General features: G+C 28.0%; 1 protein-coding gene across 3 annotated transcripts in view; it reads right to left on the bottom strand.

The window, feature by feature from the left end:
* LOC100205903 (otoferlin) overlaps positions 1 to 21,748 on the bottom strand; it is a 166,983-nt gene that overhangs the window by 105,561 nt on the left and 39,674 nt on the right. For all 3 annotated transcript variants that reach the window (XM_065796220.1, XM_065796219.1, XM_065796221.1), the window contains exons 5-12: positions 20,784 to 21,100; positions 19,207 to 19,399; positions 19,032 to 19,094; positions 17,491 to 17,544; positions 15,004 to 15,111; positions 11,317 to 11,367; positions 11,203 to 11,243; positions 10,931 to 11,019 (exon numbers count right to left, since the gene is read on the bottom strand). In XM_065796220.1, coding sequence (XP_065652292.1) covers positions 10,931 to 11,019; positions 11,203 to 11,243; positions 11,317 to 11,367; positions 15,004 to 15,111; positions 17,491 to 17,544; positions 19,032 to 19,094; positions 19,207 to 19,399; positions 20,784 to 21,100 — 916 coding nt within the window. The remainder of the gene's footprint in view (positions 1 to 10,930; positions 11,020 to 11,202; positions 11,244 to 11,316; positions 11,368 to 15,003; positions 15,112 to 17,490; positions 17,545 to 19,031; positions 19,095 to 19,206; positions 19,400 to 20,783; positions 21,101 to 21,748) is intronic.

Below are 21,748 nucleotides of genomic sequence, written 5' to 3'. Positions count from 1 at the left end.
TTCTTCTATGACACAAATTTTAAAATATATATACATATATATATACATATATATATACATATATATATATATATATATATATATATATATATATATATATATATATATATATATATATATATATATATATATATATATATATATATATATATATATGTATATATATATATATATATACACTTGGTTGCCTTTGATTTTTATCAAATGTAGACATATTTAAAAAAAAAAAAATAAGACCAGAATAATTTTATTTAACACACTATATATGCTATATATGGTAATTTATAATGGCTGATGATTGCCTTCGGGCATGAAACTTAAAGTCCCGCTAATCAGTTGTTTTTATTCATCTAATTAATATATATATTAGTGCTGAGCATTATTTTGACCAATCCGGATTACGGATTACAATTATTTAATCCGAATTTCATATCAATCCGTTTTATCCGGATTCACGGATCCAATCCGTTGATTCGGATTTCGGATTCAATCCCTTGATTCGGATTTCCAATCCAATCCGGCTTCATTGTTTTTGAGATAATTAGCTATTTTTTCATTATTATCAAGTATCAACCTAAATAATTCAAATTACGATCTCAGATCTATTGACAATCGACTCAATATAAGACCCCTAATAGCAAATACACCAGGGTTTTTGAGTTTTTCACAATTTATTATTAGATACCCACCTATGAGGTAGGAAATAGGAATTAGAAAGTAGCAAGTAGGTATTTACTATTTTTATTAATAAAAAAAGGAGATGTTATGTGCGTATTTGTATGCAATTCATAGCCAAATCTAACCTCATGTGGTTTTAAAATAAAAAGTCAAAGGTGTTAAAGTTTATTTTATTGATTTTTCTAATCAATTAATATATTTTTTTCATTTTTTCAAGTTATTTTTAAAAAGTATATGTATGTCCCATCTTGTAATATAGATAATATATAACACGGGTTTTTAATCAAAATTATTAGGAGGTTCCAAACCCAACTCCCAAGTTGTATCCTACAACTGAATAAAAGGTCTGATACTTACTTCTAAGCAGAGTACTTACCTACATCTAATATCATATTTCAGTAGTTTTCAAAAAAATCGGGGAAAATGGGAATTTTTACGCAAAAACAGTTTTCGACAAAATTGATTTTGATTTTTTTATATGGTTGTAACTCAATGTAAATACTTTAAATTTTCACCAAATGTTTATATTAGTGTTGAGTTTTTGAAATTTTATATTTAATTTTTCAAAGTATTTTTTTTTTGAATAAACCGGATTTATATCATAATCCGGATTTGGTATTTTAATCCAGATTAAACGAATTGTTACTTTTGTTTCCGGATCGGTAATCCGGATATGGATTGATCCGGATTTTGTGCTCAGCACTAATATATGTATATATATATATATATATATATATATATATATATATATATATATATATATATATATATATATATATATATATATATATATATATACAAATTAAATAATTTGTAATAAAATATTTAATAAATTAAATAATTTTGATAAGTATTTTGTATTTTGTACTCATTAAAAATATCTATAATTCAAATACCGCTTAAAACATTCACAATAAACATACACTGCACACAAACAGCTAAACTAAATGTCCTGTCATAGTGTCACTCTGCCACTATTTATACTGAATTATTTCTTGTTTTATACCTCTTACAGCCTACCTTTCATAAGGGTAATTATTAGATTATTCACAGGAATCATTCATTTCAAAATAAAAATGGCTGGTGTAAGCTGCAAAAACAAAACGACTTCTGAATCAGTAAATGAAAATCAAGAAACTAAGGAAATTTTACCAGCTGTTGTAGATGGTACCTTTTTCAAAAGCCAAATCAAAAAAAACTAATAAACTATACAGTAAACATAACTGGCTTTTCATCAACTGCTTCGTGGCTTTAATCCTAACATAAGTATCCTGTGTTGCAAGCCTTTTAACAAACAGACTAATGGGACAGTAGTTAGACAAATGGCAGTAGTAGGACAAATGGCAGTAGTAGGACAAGTAGTTAGACAAATGGCAGTAGTTAGACAAATCAGATTGCTTTCCAGAATTTTTGAAAATAGGGATAACAGATGCCGCTTTCCAGTAGGCTGGAAAACAAGACTCTGATAAGCACTTGTTGCATAGTTTTGAAAGTATAGACAAAAGCTCCAGAGAACACTTCTGCAAGACTATAATAGGTATGTCATCCAGGCCACAAGCTGTAAAAGAGTCTGAGTAGGAAATTACTTTAGATACAGAAGCTGGAATGATATAAATGTCAAGCAATGGATCAACCTGTTTGACAGCAAAATCAGGTAAAGCACAACTAGTGGAATCAAGAAATGATATTGATGAAAAGTTCTTAGCGAACAATTCAGCTTGTCTTTAGGTAAGGTGACAAAGTTTCAACCATACAAGAGAGGTGGAATAACAGATTTGCCTTTATTATTGATACTACTAAAGATTCTCCAGAAGTCACAAGAGCCTAATTTTTATGATGAAATACGAGATTTCATGACCTGAGAATAGTGGGCTTTGGAGTTAGACAAAACCTTTTTACAATGGCTTCTAGCAGTAAAAAAACAGACATCTGTTTTCTGGAGAATTGTTTTGCTGATAGATATGGAAGTAACGGTTTCAATTGGCAATCCCAGCAGCACAATGTGAGGAAAGCCATGGAGAAGAGTGAGGCTTGACCTGGAATCATCGAGAGGGAATAAAGGATTTCATGCAAGCCTGAATCCACGAAGTTATGTAAGAACCACATTTGTCAGCAAGAAGACGAAAGATTTCTACCTAAGGGCCATCACATAGAAAGAGTCTCAGTCAGCTTTAAGGTAGTTGTAAAAGGTACAATGATAGGGGGATTCAGATGATAAAGAAGAATGAGATAACAGTTTTAGAAAAATCAAACTGTGATTAGAAGCACCTAAGGGTGAATGTGGAGAAACTAGCAATGATTTGGATTGTCTTGAAAGCGAGTTGGAAAGTTGACTATTTGAGTTAGAGATCGAGAAAGGCAAAAATTGTGGGCTTTAACACCTGCAGAGTCACTGGCACTAGAACCAAGCCATTCAGTATGAAGAGCATTAAAGTCACCAACAACAAAAATATTGTCTGATGGATAAAGAGAGAGGGCTTGATCAATTTGATCAGAAATAACATCAAAAAGAGTGTAGTCTTGAGATGAAGGAGAGCGATATAGAACAAAGAGAAAGACGATAGAGTGAAGTGGTGCTTAAATTTAAAGGAAGATAACCATCATCACTTAGATCACAAGATGAGACAGCTGAACTCAAATTAGTCTCACAAAGAGCAAATAGGTCTGGTGAACTCTGCAGGAGATAAGACTCAATAGAAAAAAAGTTACTTTGAAGACCACAAATATTAGTGAATGATAGGTTTAGAGAACTTGGTGATGACGATTGTTTATTGTGTTTTATTGTTTTTGGTACTTTATTCATTTTTAAATTTGTTAAAGATCTTGATTAAAAGCATAGACTTATTACACTGTTTAATAGCCCAAGCAATTTCCTCATTACTATCAATAAACCCTAAGTCATAACAAATGGGCTCCAAATGTGGCTTTGACAATGCACACCAAAAGTACAAACAGGGACACCATCCATGCGCAACATGGCACTGTTTATACTTTGATATTTTTCAGCTGTTGATGGAATCAGCCTCTCTGAGAGCTACCACAGAGTTCGGGAAACCTGACTACCAGCTGGCCTCAGAACCATTAAACTGAGTTTTAGAGCTGTACCCTCATTAGGAGATAATCGAATGAGTTGCCTAGTCATAAAAACAGAGACACAAGCAAAACCCATGCATTGAGTCAAGAAGATCCAGCATTCAACATTCTAAACTGGAAACAATGTATGTAAAGTTAATGCCATGACTTGATAATTCCATAGATATCTTCTTGGAAGAACTTCTTCTATGTCTGAGGGTCATTACTTTGATTTTTCTCTTAAGTCTAGAGGTAGTGATTGTTTTACGACCCCATTTTCCAACTCTTCCAGCTTCAACGTTCATCCAGCTTCCTTTTCACTGCACTAACTGTTTGTGTTGAAATCTTTAACTTCATAGTTATCTATTTACCCTTAAGTCTTTGCCTAGGAGGTCTTCTACAAGATAGTAGCTGGATGCATTTAACATTCGCCCAAGATGAGTATTTTTATTGAGACACCATCTTCAGCCTTTCCTCAACCAAGAGCCACAAGGCAGGGGGTGTTTTAAGTCGGAGTTGGCTTCTCCTAGCCTTTGCTAAAAAAGCATATCCTACAACACAGCAAGACATGTTGTACTGGGTTACATGTTACCAGTAGCAGGATACCCTGACCTGACATATATATGATGCTAATAAGCCATGTGATACAGACAGCACATGATACAGACAGTACAACACAACTAATGATGATAATAAGGCATGTACAACACAACTAATGATGATAATACAGACAGTACATTTAAGCCTTTAAAGATTGCACCTACTATGCAGATCTGGCAAAATGTACTTCAATATTGAATGCAACTCGCTGAAGTTGTAAACCATCAAATATTGTGTCAAAGCAATACTCTACCCCGTGCCAACATGTTGGAATTTTTAGTACAATGCTATTAAGCAATTACTTGAACTATGCACCAAAATTTAAAAAGCAAGAATTAGAATGCCTGCAAGAATATGCTATGGTCATGAAACCTGTTGTTACAACATATATACAGGATTGCTGCAGCAGTTTCTCACCTATTGTTCAAGTTTTGGTAGATGCTAATAAATAAACGAGCTGAGAAGATAAAAAGAACAAACGATCAACAAATAAACAAACCAACAAATAAACAAGCTGAGAAGAAAAAATAATCTGAGAGCACAATTGAAAATTTTGTTGTATAAAATGATGACACTCCAAATGCTGGTGCAGCAAATGGAACTCAGCAAGAACGCATGTTGTATCTGAATTATAAAAATACAAGTTTAAACGCTTTGAATAAGTATAAGACTATTTGGTCACTGTTTGTCAAATTCTATATTATTGTATCAGTGTCAACTTCAGTCGAAGGACTATTTAGCACAGCGTACAAATACAAAGAAGCATAACTGGCAAAGTGATATCTTGTTCAAATGCCTTTGTCCAACATTTGCGTGTTGGACGAAAGTAAAAACCATTAATTTAATTACAAATAAATCGTTTTTTAAAAAAACCACAAAAACGCAAATTTAATTGACCAGAATGTTTTAAAAACATTCTGAATGTTTTTAACAATATAAACAATGTTTTTATTTTTATTTTTTTTAATAAAATGTTTTTATTTTTAATTTTTTTAATAAAATGTTTTTATTTTCATTTTTTTTTACTGTAAATCATGCGCGGAGTGTTGCTACATCGACTATCTTATAGCCTGATTCGCAAGGGAGTGCTGCTACATCGACTGACAAATAGCCAGACTCGCAAGGGAGTGCTGCTACATCGACTGACAAATAGCCTGACCCGCAAGGGAGTGCTGCTACATCTACTATCTTTTAGCCTGACCTGCAAGGGAGTGTTGCTACATCGACTGAGGGTTTGGTTGGGGCAGGCAGTCTATCAATTAATAAAAAAAAATAATTCCGGTCTTGCATTTTAATTTTTACTTTTTGTCAACAAAATATGGAAAAAACTTTCGGACAACATCTACGGGTTGTATATATATATATATATATATATATATATATATATATATATATATATATATATATATATATATATATATATATATATATATATATATATATATATATATATATATATATATATATATATATATATATATATATATATATATATATATATATAAATATTTTAAATGAAAAAATATATAAAATAAATATATTTTTTTCATTTAAAATATTTTAATATTATTTGATCTATTTTTTTTTTAAAAGATATTGATCACTCTTAAATAAATGAGAGTTGTATTTCCAGCAGTATACAACATTTATCAATAAATATATATATATATATATATATATATATATATATATATATATATATATATATACATATATATATATATATATATATATATATATATATATATATATATATATATATATATATATATATATATATATATATATATATATATATGTATATATATATATGTATATGTATATGTATATGCATATGTATATGTATATGTATATGTATATATATATATATATATATATATATATATATATATATATATATATATATATATATATATATATATATATATATATATATATATATATATATATATATATATATATATATATATATATACATATACAGTTCTAGAAAAATTATTATGGATTTTTCAGTTTTTAAATAATAATCAAGTTTTTTAGTTCAAATGATCTTAACATAAAAATAAAGTTACAGATTATATATTCCAGGTATATCAAAGTTTTTAATACTTGGTTTGACCAACTTTGGCAGCTTTCACTCTCTTGGGCATTTCTATGATTAAATCACAACATAGCATGGTGATTGTTTCGTTGTGGAACCTCTCTATAAGCTGTGCTTTTATAGCAATTGGAACTTTGTGTATTTCGTTCTTCAAAATATCCCATAAATTCTTAATTAGGTTCATATCTGGTGAATTCCCAGAACATTCAAGTACAGAGAATCCATTGTCTCGGAACCACCTCATTGACAACTTGTCCTTATGGCAAGGAGCACCATTCTGTTGAAATATTATATCCTTATCAGTGAACCAGTCTCTGACTTGAGGAACCAAAAGTTTCTCCAACATCTCTATATACTTTCTCTGGTTTATCATTCCTTCCACAATATGTAGATGGCTTGTTCCATAGATGGATACTGCTCCCTATACCATGATCTTAGTGGGGAACTTCATTGTTTTTTTCAGGCTTAAACTCCTCCCCAGGCCTTTTTCTGACTGTCTGAACTCTATCATCCAACACAGCAATTGTAGACTCATCTGAGAATACTACCTGAACAAAAAAATGCCTGATAAGTTTCAAAGAAATCATAGTTAAAAACATTACATTAATAGTCATGATCAACAAGTTAACACTTACTGATATTAGTCAGAAAAAATGAGGAAACTGAAAGAAATCAAGAAATCAATAGTATCAGAGATCTAACAGAAAGCTAAATTAATGGTTATCATGGACTAATCTTCTTGTGTCCAACTTTCATGCTCAATCCATGCCTGGCATGATTCATTTTGTTCGTGAGTCTTGGCTTTTTCCTTGGTCTGTATACCTTCAGTTCCTGCTCCAACAAGCGATTATTCACTATTTTACGGCTTATTTCAATGCCATGACTTGTTAATTCCATAGATATCTTCTTGGAAGAACTTCTTCTATGTTTGAGGGTCATTACTTTGATTTTTCTCTTAAGTCTAGAGGTAGTGATTGTTTTACGACCCCATTTTCCAACTCTTCCAGCTTCAACGTTTCTACCCTCATCCAGCTTCCTTTTCACTGCACTAACTATTTGTGTTGAAATCTTTAACTTCATAGTTATCTCTTTTTGTTTTAGGCTACTATTCTCCAACAAAAGACAGATATGTTCTTTTTTTTTTAGGGCTTAGGTCTTTTTTCTTCCCCATCACTTTAAAATCGGTCAAAAATGTCAAAGATTTTGATGAACAACTGTTTTTTTATTTTATCAAAACTAAAACTTAATATTTGTAGAGTCCAAGTACATACCAATTACACCGTACACCACGGAGAGTAAAAGAAAGTGGCATGAACTCAAATTAAGATGTTTCAGAATTTATGGTAAATTGCAGCAACTTTTCTTTTCTAGCCCTTAAATGATACTAAAATTAAAAAAACCAGATCTAAATGGATTTTATTTGACAATAAAATAGTCCCATTACTATATATATGTATGTCATTAAAACAAAAGAATATCATTGACCATTGAAAACGTTTTGGCTGCCCCAATAAATGGAGTTTAGTGACAAATCTTGAAACCCATAATAAATTTTCTAGTACTCCAATATTTGCTAATTGCCAGAATCAAAGTTAGAAAGTAAAAATTTTTTCCTATGCCTACAAGCAGAAACCAATTCACTTTTTTTATTAAGTAGTAAACCACTATTAAAATTCATAATAAAATCTTTTTCACTGATGCAAAGGTTACACTTTTTCTCAGATTTGCAAACCACCTTAAATCATTTAATGCAATCAGGTATAGAAATGATAGAGAACTTTCCAAAGAAATCTGGAAACACAAAGACGCAGGTAACATGCCTATAATTAAGTGGAAGATAATTAAAAGATGCCAATCTTATAATCCATCTACAAAAAAGTGTAACCTTTGCATCAGTGAAAAATATTTTATTATGAATTTTGATAGTGGTTTACTACTTAATAAAAAAAGTGAATTGGTTTCTGCTTGTAGGCATAGGAAAAAATTTTTACTTTCTAACTTTGATTCTGGCGATTAGCAAATATCGGATCACGTACACTTGACGTCAGATGCTGTTGCAACGCTAAATTTGTATTTTTTATAACGGTTTTTATTTTATATTTGAATAATATGGCTGATGATTGCCGAATGGCAATACTATATTTTAAATGACAAAATACAACTTTATAAGTTCCATTATAAAGTTGTATTTTCTCATTTAAAATATTTTAATATATATATATATATATATATATATATATATATATATATATATATATATATATATATATATATATATATATTTATCCCACTTTTATCTATTGAGTGAAGGCAATTTTTCAAAGTTTTAATGCATGGATAAACTAAATTAACGTTTTTTTCTGCACTTGCGCTTCAGTAAGACAATTTGGTGGCACTTACATACAATTTTTTTCTGTGCGAACTCAACTAGAGCTAGTTCTATAGAACCCTGATTTTTTTAATCCATTACAATAATTTAGAAGTGCTGTTAAAGTGCATTTCCACATCCATTGGAGGCTTTGACTCAGGTTTTTCTAGAGAACTCTGAGTCACCTTTTGAGAGCTGGCTGTCCAACTACTTTATAACCTTTGCTAAATAATTTCACAAGAATTTTTTTTCTTCTTCTTTTTTATTTTGCCGTTAAATAATATTTACAATTACAAAGTACATGAATAAAAGATTTACATGACCGGGGCAAAAAGAAGACTATAGTTGTCTTATCACTAAGTTCACTAAGATGGTTGGTTTTAGATAGCTGATTTACACAAAGTTGGAGTTTATGAGCACAGTAACCTAGCCAATTGATTCCAAAAAGTTTAAGTGCGCATGGCATAGAAGGAGTAGTGTCAGCTGTAACTCGTAAAATATTATCTGAAGTCAAGTCAAATTGTAACAGCACATATCTCATAATTTCTATAGTGGAAGTAGCCTTGTGACAATTATTTATTATTTCCAGATTTACAACTGATAAGCAGTATGACTCTAAAAACCACAAGGATAAAATATAGTGACAAGTAGTAATGAGAAAGCTATTACGATTGTCAGCCTTAAAGCGATCAAAAGTGATGCTAGGTTTGGAGAAAAACTGCTATTTTATACTTTGCTAAAAGTTATTATATAAATCATTGACCATTTCACTAAAACTTCAAGATAAAGTGGTCAGGTGTAGTGGTAGATATTGCACTTGAATAAACATCAAGCACAAATTGATGAAGCCAGATCCAGAAGCTGTCTCAAATGATTCTCCATCTTCAGCTATAAATCTAAGCACTGTATAACCATACTTTTTAAATAATATAAAAAATTATTATATAACTATTATATAAACTATAACTATTATATAAAATATCTATTCAAGGTCTAATTTAGGAGATTAATTTTTTAATCTATAATTAATTTTTAACTTACATATTTAAGCTATAACTATCTACTAACTATAACTATCTAAAAATATATATATATATATTTATATATATATATATATATATATATATATATATATATATATATTTATACATATATATACATACATATACATATGTATATATATATATATATATATATACATATATATATATATATATATATATATACATATATATATATATATATATATATATATATATATTTATATATATATATATATATGTATATATATATATATATATATATATATATATATATATATATATATATATATATATATATATATATATATATATATATATATATATATATATATATATATATACTGGTCTTGGTGGGAAGCAAGAGCTTTAGCTCTCCTTCTTGCTCACACTCCCCTAAAGTGGTTTATGGGAGCAATTTACAGCTCTCGTTAAAGTCTAAAAAAGTCTTAAAAGCACAACAGTTTTTTTTTTAAAAAAACAGTTTTTTGAAAGCACACTTTTTTTAATAAATAAACAATAGTTTGTGTAAAAACCGAAAGGTTTTGTAAAAAGCTATTTAGAGGAGCAGCTCTCATGGCTCGCCATGTTCGTTGTAGGCTTTTCTCCGTTCTTGCACTCATTTACTCCTGCCAAGACCTATATATGAAGGGCTTATTGTGAAACAATGACAAGCCAAACTTTTTCAAAAATGAGTTATCATTTTTATAATCATAAATAGTATATGCAATTTTTATTTATTTTTTTTGTCCAATACATAATATCCATTAGTATTTTTATGATGTATAAATTTGAGAGAATAATAGGTAAGCACTGATTTTATAGATTTAAATAAAACTTAAAAGTCATTTTTCTCAAATATTTGTTTTTGTGGCTTGTCATAGTTTCACAATAAGCCATACATATATATATATATATATATATATATATATATATATATATATATATATATATATATATATATATATATATATATATATATATATATATATATATATATATATATATATATATAGACACACACACATATAAATAATAATAATAGGTAAAATATTATAATAAGAAACAAACTTTTTGGCAAGCCTTCAGCTTTATAAATCCGCACACAAAAACGACTTCTCATTCTTTCTGGCTTTATACCTTCAGGCAGTAAAGGATTCCTAGGTCATAATAAAAATGTTAGAAATATAAATACATATTCAAGAAATAAATAAATATAAAATTTATTTTCTAGTTAAATATTAAATAAATTAAAACTTTAATAACCAAAAAATATTAGTTAAATAAAAATATTTTAAAAATTCAATAAAAAATACAAAATCTTATAATAAAGAACTTCTTACAAATCAACATCATCGTCACTATCTTTCACACTTGGTGGTTCCTATCAAATAGTTAAGCAACTTTTGTAAATCCAAAACAACAGAAAAATGTATAACTAGTCAATAAAAATTTACCTTGACAGGATCTCCTTTTACCATTACTGTTATATCTAACTTCAGATAACCCTAAATTTAACAGTATAGAATAACTACATCCATCTTCAAAAAAAACTAAGTTATTTAACCATAGCATTTACTTTTAAATGATCCTATAACAATAATATAAAAATAATTACAATTTTTGTTTTGTTTGAGTCTTTTTTGTGTCTGTGTATATAGTTATGGAAAAAAACAAACAAATAAAAACAGTAGTAGTCAGAAAAACAAAGAAAAAAATAACTACAATAAATTATTCATAGGGTATTATATTAGGTATCTTTCATCATGGTATCACTGGGCATTCTTCTGAGTATCATCTGGTACCTTTCATCTGGGTATCAGTTGGTATCTTTTATACTGGGTATTGATGTGTAATTAGAAATAAAATTTGTTAACAAGATTAAGTTAAAAGCATTTGAAAAGTTGAAATAATTTATTGGAAATGCAAAATCAAATTATTAAGTTAGAATCTGTTATTAAATTATCGTTATAAATATATTGTTATAAAATTATTTTTTAAAAAATATAATAATATTGTTAACTAAATTAAAATATCTCGAATCTGCCATTCAATTACAAAATTAATAAGGTGAATATAAATGGTACCAATAACATTTTTTAGCAGTAGATTTTAGATGTAGATATGAAACCTTATTTGGGCAAAATGAAGCAAGGTCATTTTATATTAACATGTTACAACAATTAAAAAGAATTTAAGGGTGTTAGATAATAAAAAAGACAAATATTCAAGAAAAAATTATAAATCCTTTAACAATGTTATTAAACATAAAACTTGAATAATTTTATTTTTATGTTGTTAAATATATTATATATTAGTAAAAATCTTAAAGTGTCCTAGAAAATATATATAAAAAGTATAAAATAATATAAAACACTTGGCCCTAACTATTTTAATCTCCCTCTCTATGTTATTTATCAAACCAGCTAATTCCTCTACTTTGCCAAAAAAAATGGTTAAAGGTGAATGTCACTTTTTTAAAAAAAAGAAATAAAAAGAAATAAAAAAAAATTAAACCTGGAAACTAATGACTAGTACCATTCAACATCAATTGTATGCAAGTCAATAAAAAGTTAAGAATAAATTTGAGTAAAGAATAATATTTTACTTAAATAACAAGAAATTAATTAATTTAGATCAACATGAATTTGTACCTTTTAAAAGTAGCAGAATTAACTTGTTGGAATAATATCAACACCTATACTTAGATTTAATAGTACTATCCATTTAACAAATTCTACAAATTGCACAACAAATAGTATTATTCGTTTAAGAAATAGTTCTATTTGTTATGCAAATAACAATTAGCGCTATTATATTTGCTATTTGTTTAATGTAAACACTATTTGCCATTGCTTAGCTGGGACAAATATTATTTGTTCTATATATATATAGATAGAGTCACACTTAATGGCTCGGATCCTGCTGGCATTTAAGCCCATAACTACTGCATTTCTCAATTTTTTACTCAGATAGATAAATTTGTGACTCATTTTCCTGACGACCCTAATCACTTACCTACACTCCTTGATTTGTGTCTTGTTTCTGACCCTAGCATGTATTCAGCTTCTCCTTTTTCTCCTTTAGTTGGTTTTTCCTTGTTCTCCTTTAGTTGGTTTCGACCATGCAATGATCTCTTTAAATCTTTTATTTTATACTTCTCCTTTAGACTCACTCCACCATTATACTAATTACTACTACCCTAAAGCTGACTGGGATTCTTTTATGATTTTCTTCATGATGGTGCTTGGGCTGATGTCTTTTCTCTCTCCGCTGATAAATGCGCCTCCCATGTAACTTTTTAGATCCAAACAGAAATGAAAGTTTTTATTCCTTCTTGTTGATTTCAAATCAAACCCCATTCTACTCCATGGTTTTCACCTTCCGGTGCAGCTGCTATATCAAATTGTAACTATTTTCTACATTTTTTTCAAAATATCTCTTGAGAACAAATGTCTATTTAATATTGCAATGTCAATGTAAAAAGATGCTGTCTGATGTTTAGCTCCATTATTCCCAGTTTACTAAATCTCATATCTTATCTCAGAAGTTAGGTTCTGAAGACTTTGAAAAAATCTTCAACAGTGTCATTAACTAAGGTATGTCAAACATTTTATCTCTCATTCATGGGACTGACCTTATTACCTCTCCAAAAGACAAGGCTGAACTTTGCAAAAAACTTTTCTTCTAATTCAACTTTAAATCTGATGACTATACTTTTTCTTCCATTCCAGTTAAACAGGTTTACCCATTGTCTCATTAATTTCATATTATCTGCATTATCAGTCACAAAGCTTTTTACTGTGCATCCAAATTTACATCTTACAGAATCTATTGTTTCTCTTGCTAATTGTGTAAGATATTCATCAGTATGTGAATGACCAGAAGTGCTGATTGATTTTATTAAAATGTTAATTTTATCTGTAATTACAGAGATACAAACTATAGGTTCATTATGTACATTACTCCAGCCATTTAAAGACATGGCTACAATTTTCTCATTCAATACATTACATTTTTCAATTTCGTCTGTGTAAACCCTATCTAATATTTCTCCTCCAATTTGAGTTCTATTAGGTAGAGTGTATCCTGGATGAAACATATTGATAAATTTTTTAAATTCTTTGTGTTCAACTGTTCTAAAGCTAGAGTTTGTACTGTATATAAATCTACCAAGTTGCAGATCAAATAAATCTTTCTCTTTGAGGCTTGTTTGTATGAAAAACTTATCAATTTTCAAATATTTATCAGCTGATGTTAAATTGGGCTGAGATCTTTTCATTTGTTGTTGTGATGTTTATGGTGAGTTACCTTTAAAATGAAATTGCAGTTTATTGAATTATTTAAAGCTAATATGTCTATACATGATAGTAATTTAAATATACATGTTTACAATTTAGGGAAAGTATAAAATTTAAAATGACAATGCAGTCATTTAATTACCTTCAAGAAGTTATTGATCTTTAATTGACTTCATAATTTCATGGGGTTGTGATTGCTTGCACTTTTTTATTTGTTCATGCATCCTTTGAATTTGACCTTCCATTTCTTTTCTACACACATTACAAACTGCTCTACACCCCTTTCTTTCTGGAACAGTCACTCGTGTATATTTTAACCAAATCATGTCACATTTGCGCCCAGTTTTTTGAGACATTTTTGTGGTATCAATAAATCATGTTAGAACTACTTATATTTTTACTAAACATATAAATATATATATATATATATATATATATACATATATATATATATACATATATATATAAAACTTCCTGATGAAATAAGTTCATCAGGAAGCAATGCTTCCTGATGAACCTATTTAAGGAGAAACAACCTGTTGAAGAAAACAGATAAATAAGTGTTATTACTAATTTATTACTACTCTGTTCTATAATAACACTAAGGACTCTATTCTATGAAATAACAAAAACAAAAATCATGGATTCAAAAAAAATCAACTATATTGAAGATTAGTTGTATTTGTGAACATAACCCTCTTTTGGTTTCCTGTTATAAGTTCAAATCTTTTTAAAAAAACATTAATTTGGTTTATAATACATTTTTTTAATTGGTTTAAACCAATGGTTTAAACCATTTGGTTAAAACCATTCAACCCTGTAACCTAGTTAATAAAATAAAACCTTGACTCCTGCTCCACTTGCACCTAATGTTTCATCAGGATGGGTCAAACAAGCAAACTTGCGAATGAACCTGTGATCAGGTTGCGAATATACAGTGCCCAAATCAGTCTAAATTTTTTAAATATAAGAACTATTATTAACACACACTATAACCACAAAAAACAAAAAGAATATAAAATATTTTTTGAACTTAATTATCAATAAAACATTTTTAACTTAATGAAAATCCTCAGAAAAAAAGTAAAAAATTGTTTTTAAAAAAGTCCCTGAAAATTTTGAAATTTAAAAAATTTTATTAATATTTATCACAAATCAATTGCAAAACCATCTGGAAATTCCTTAAAACATGAAAGAGTTTTAGGTGAATTTCTAGAATTATTTCTAGAATATTGTGAAAATAATCGAAAATGGCATTAAAATTTTTTTTTTTGAAGCAGTTGTACTTGTACAGAAGTTCTTATTAACATTAACCTATTTTACAGAACAGGACTAAGCATTTTGATTATAGCACCATCATCAAAATGATAACTATCTAAAACTTTGGAGTTCCTCCTACCCACAATAATATTTAAGTGGGAACTTTATATCAAAGTTTTACTAACTTTAGGTGAGTTGCCTTCACACTTAGCTTCACACTAATTTAAAATAAGTCTTTAAAATAAGTAATTTATACAAAGAAGTATTTGTTTATCTTTTTAACGCCAGAAGTCTTTCAAATAAACTCAAACTAAATTCATATACAGAGGTAGTCAACCCAGTTTTTTCGTATATACAAAGAATATAGGAAAAAACTGGATTGAAATGAAGACAAATTTTTAAAAATAAAGCAAATTTGTGATGTCGTAAACATTTCTTTTGGTTCAGTTTATTCAATAATCATCAAAAAATTAATAAAAAGATCAATTTGTTCACAATGAATCCCATATGGCCTCCCCAAGCAAATCAACAAAATCGGGTTAAACTTGCAAAAAAAATTCTGACCATCCTACGAGATAAATTGAATGTTGAACGAAGTCTAATTGTTGTTGATGAGAAGTGGGTTTACCACAGATCAATTGGGTGCAAACATAGCAATAGTGCTCGGATTTCAAAAAGTGAAGAAGCTCCAAAACATGGCAGGAGACCCCAATTTGATCTCATTTGATGGCAAGTCTTATGTTGAGGTACTTTCAAATGGACAATCGGTCAATTCAGAAGTGTATATGCTTTTCCTATTAAATATACATTCTAATTTTGTCAACAAAGGCTCTAAAAGAGTAACATGGAACACAATGCTCCTTCAGCACGATAATGCCAGGCCACATGTTTCTGCTGCAGTCAGAGACTTTCTTGCTGAGTAAAAAGTCATTCGTGTCATTCAATCTCCATATACCCCGACTTTACTTGTTGGACAGACATTTTTTGTCTTCATTTAAGTTTTATTTAAGCAAGGATTTGGATTTTCAGACAAAGGAAGACGTTCAAGAAGCAATAGAGACAAACTTAAGGTCACATTCACATGATCATATGCAACGACAACTGGAAAAACTGAAAACAGATTTAAATGAGATTATTTTGAAGCAAGGTGCCTACTTATGATCCACTAATAATTTAATTGCTCTACACTTATTCTTTGTTATAAAAAAATTGATTATATGAAATTTTTGATTGACCCTAATAATTTTGATAAGGTATACTCTTATTGTTATTTTGTTATATAAACTTTTTATTTGTAATATGTCAATATTGTATGCTGTTACATAATTTATTTTGGGGCACAGTTAGTTTCCAACAATATAGACGTGCGTGTACTTTACAACATGTATCATTTGTTCTAATAAATACAATCTAATCTAAGCTTCAACAAGCAAAAAAAAAATTTTACTTTTCTAATATTTTTTACAGAATCAACCTAGTAAATGAAAAGACATTTAAAAGATGTCTAAAAGGTGTCTTTTGAGAAGTCTAAAAGACACATTTGAAGAAAACTAGATCATGGAGCTTAAAAACGTCTTTATAAAAATGTCTATATTTTAAAAATTTACTTTATAAGATGTGATCTAGGTTTAAAAAAATATTAACAAAAATTTGAAACTAAAATTTTCTGTAAAACATTAAACTCATTTGTTTTGCTAATCTTAACAAATAAAAAAGTCGAATTACAATAATATGTTTATATATTTCATAATAGATACAGTTTTGGTTGAATAAAAGATGAAGGCAAATGAAATATTATGATTGGAATTTTCAGTTGGCTCCTATCATATTACTACATAAATGCAATTATAGAAAAGATAAGAAAATAGTCAGAGCATTTTTAAGATTATTTTAAAATATTTTGATAAACAAACTAATTAATTAAAAAGAATTCATTTAATATTATTTCCTTAAATTTCATTGAAGTTCATTTTTGATTCAATGAAATTTAATCGAATTTCATTAAATATTATTTCCAGATAGATAAATTCTAAATAATGAAATTGAATATAATTGTACAACTATAAATACCTTAAATGACCCCAATATGGCTCCTTTTGAAATTAAATTTCTTCCAGAATAAACCTAAATATAGAATTAACAAATTATTATTATTAATATTTAAAACTTAGAGTTAAATAAGTTAAATGGAATTAAGATGGAAAACATGATTCTCTATGAAAGAGTCTCCATGAAACATGATGAAGATTGTGAAAGATGTCTCCATGAGATATGTCTCCATGAAACAGGATTGATTTAAACATATTTTCAATACAGTAAAATACAGCTTTTCCCTTTATAGTCTTAGAAGTTGTTTAATATAATCTTGTGTATTTATAAAAATTAAACAAGCCAATTAGACTTGCTCCATTAGACTCATTTCATTGAAAAACTGAGATCTTCTTTAATAAACACACTGGAGTATTTCTTATTATCAACTAGTTTTTTAACTGTATCAAATAAAGTAACATTTTACTGTCTATTGAGATCGCTATTTCCTGTAGAATAAAAATGTCCCAATATTTTTTAGTTGCTGATTTCAATTGAGCACCAAGCTTTCTATCTGCATCATTTGATAGGAGCACTTATCAGAGTGAAAAGAGAAAATAAAATAGTTAACGTCAATCTACAAAATGAGAACTTGAATTAAAAGGAAGAACTATCCTAATCCTCAATAAACAATAGTCATTTAAATATAAAACATCTTTCATGCAAGTTCACCACTGGAACATCTCTTAATAATTAAAGTTTCACAATCACCATTTGTGTATGCAGTTAGTTGCAAATGCAACAATATTATACTCCCCTCTATCTCTTTTGTTTCTGGTGATGTACCGATGGCAAAGGCCAATTGAGGCTAATGATAAGGTTTAATGTATGTATATAAAGGTAATATCTTAATATTAGTTATGGAATTTGCATATATAAGGTGTGCTTATGAGCCAGTTTGGTTTGGCTTATTAGCAAATGCTGATTCATCGGCAAATGCCAATTAATCAACAGATGTTATTGGCCGATTAATCCGCCAATGGTTAAGCCAATTAATTAGTTGCTGGTTACCAATAGCATAGGCTAGAAGGTCAAATCACTGCTGATGTATAGGTACATGTTATATATGTAATTTAAATCTTTAATACTATTACAATACCCTTATATAAATACATTAAACCTATTATTAGCCACAATCGGCCTTTGCCATCGGAACATCACTATTTGTTTCACTTGTAAGCAAGCTGTTTGGTAAAAAATGTACTTGTAATTTAGTACATTTTTTACCAAACAACTTGCTTCAAACAAATGTGATAGTGGTTTTCTGGTTTTATAATACTAATATTTCCATGTTTGATTAATGGCAAAACTTTTTCTGAGTCCTCTAATTTAAATCTTCAACATTACCATATACTATTGACAAATATAGGTTGTTATGAGAAGAAAAAACGTTTTTTTATGCACAAATTTCACAAGAACTATAGTCTAGGGAAAATATCATGTTTCTGTTTTGAGACTAAGCTCTATTTTAAATATAAGATAAGTGTCATGTAAAAAAATCCCATTATATAACAAATACTTACAATGAATTGAAGAATTTCATCAAATGCAATATCAAGTTGATTAACAGTAGCAAAAACAAAAAACTAAAATTAAAAAAAATTAAAAATTATATTTAACATTTCATTTAACAATTCTTAATAGCAACTTTATATTTTATAAACAACTCTTTTTAGGTTTTTATCTAAGAATGACAACCTCATCCCAGTATGGTGTATTTGTTTGCTCTTTTACTTGTGTTGATTTTGTTTCTCCAAAGCATATAATATCACAGACAGGATCCAACTGAGTCCCAGCTAAGCTTTTGCCTTCAATAACTCTTATTTCAACATTAACATCTAACTCTTTTCGCTGTGGTGGAAGTTTAATATGAACTTTTGGATGTAAGTGGCTAAATAAAATATTTTAAATAAATTATTATAATCTATTTACTATTTAATTTAAGTAATTTTTAAGTTAATTAATTTGGCTGAATTAAATGATGAAAAATATCAAATATTTTTTAAATAAACAATTAAATAAAATGGTATTAAAAAATTACAATGACAACATTTAAATTAATGACAAGCAAACAAAGAATTAATCAAGAAATTATGAAATCTGTTCCTATCTAAGACAAATCTGTTAATGAAATAAACAAATAAACTTAAAACTTAAATAAAATTAAAATCTAACAGGTTTTTAATTATGTTTAGTTGTATTTAGTTTATTAAGGTCATTAATGTACTTTGATGTAAGTGATTGTACTGTACAAAGTGTTGTACTGTACATATGTCATTAATGTATTGTAAACATATCATTAACGTACTGTACACATGTCATTAATGTACTGTACAAATGTTATTAATTAAGTAAAGATTGAATTTGTTTTTCAGTCTTATTTGATTAATTAAGACTGAATTTGTCTTCTTCTTGTCCCAGCTGTATATTTACATTTAATAATAAATAATTTTGTAAATTTTTCTTTATGGTGAATACATAATAATGACAATAATAATTTTTCTTTATTGTGGATTATAGATGGAATACATATTATGGATGGAATAAATAATAATAACAATAATATTTATTATGGATGGAATACATAATAATAACAATAATAATTTTTCTCTATGGTGAATACATAATAATAACAATAATAATAAAATGTACTGTACACAGTACATAAAGTGATTGACTTTTATTTTTAAGATTATGGTAGTAATTTATTTATTTAAAACTTAATTTGAGTAGCGATTTATCAGAAAAATATTGAGTAATAATACCATACCCTGTACACAGACATTTAAAATAAAGTTTATTATGATCATTGATAGGTCAAAATTTTAACCTATCGTTAATGCAATGGCTATTACGATGTGAAGATAAAAATGTAAACATCAAACACACTATAACAATAGAAACTGTATTGTACAAGTAGATGGATGTTGTGACACATATTGTTGTGTTTTTATTTTTTTGTATTTTTTTATGTTAATTGACATCACCAAGGCCGAGAAAGCCACTACAGTCGAGGAGGCTACTTTAGCTGTGGTTACAACCCTCTCTCAACTTTATAACTCCAAAACATGAACCTTGAAAAACAAGGTTGCTGAGCGGGGAAACAAGTTAAGTACGGTACTACCAGTGACTTGATGGGGATTGAACTCAGAACTTCTTGCTTATGAGGCGAGCACTCTACTACTACAATACTACCCCATTTGATTATATCATCTACTTTTTTTTAAATTAAATATTATTTGGATTATTTTTTTAAATTAAATAAGACTACTTACAAAGTTTCTTTTACTTTGGGCTTTGGTTTTTCTTTCTTTTTTATTGCACCATTGTTACCTTCTACTAACCCATCCACCATTGCATCAGCTGCCTCCATTGCTGCACGTTTACTACTTGTTTTTGAGGTAATTGACCCGAGTTTTCTTTTCATGCTGCTAGTAAGACTAAATCGAGAATTCTTACGACTATTAGATTTTAGAGATTCTAGCTCCCAATCTTCAAGAACTCTCATTTTTTCTTCTGGTGGATGAAAAGATTGAAATGTGGTTTCTCTCGGTTGCTCTTCAACATACATTAACTCAAGCGCCAGAGTTGACTATACATTAAATATTATTAAAATCATTAATAACATTTCTTTCAGTTCCTATTATTAATTATAAAGATATATTGTTCTTAAATATTATTTTAAGATCACATTTTTAAATAATTCTCTAAGATATATTGTAAAAAATTGCTCCAACTCCTTCATAATGTCATACACAAATAAGAAAATGTCATTAAAGAATCCTGTACAAAAAAAACAATTGGTAAAATTGTTTTTTTATCAGCAGGAATGCTAATAAAAAAAATAATTGAAGTTGAAACTCCCGTGATTTCATGTGAAGCAGTATAACATAAAAGTATGAAATCAAACAATATCTAGACCTTCCTCCTTAATTGCAAAGGATCAAATTTTGATAATATTAAAGAAAGTGTCCTTGATATTATCAACAAAAAAAAGGTTTTTTAAAAGTAATATTGGGTCTCAAAAGAAGCAAAATTATTTTTAAAAATTGAAAAATAATCATCATTTTATATTATTTTTACATTATATAAAGATTATTATATTAGATTTTATTGCATAAAAAGTATTGTTTTTTAAAATAAAATGAAAAAATAATATTTTTATATAGTTTTTATAATAACTTCTTTTTTGAGATGTTATTATAAAATATGATAACTATATTTGAAATTTTTATATAAC

The sequence above is a fragment of the Hydra vulgaris genome, chromosome 04 (genome assembly GCF_038396675.1).
Source record: "Hydra vulgaris chromosome 04, alternate assembly HydraT2T_AEP".
Taxonomy (NCBI): Eukaryota; Metazoa; Cnidaria; class Hydrozoa; order Anthoathecata; family Hydridae; genus Hydra; species Hydra vulgaris.
Note: the sequence above shows the minus strand (reverse complement) of the source record. Positions and strands in the feature narration are given on the sequence as shown.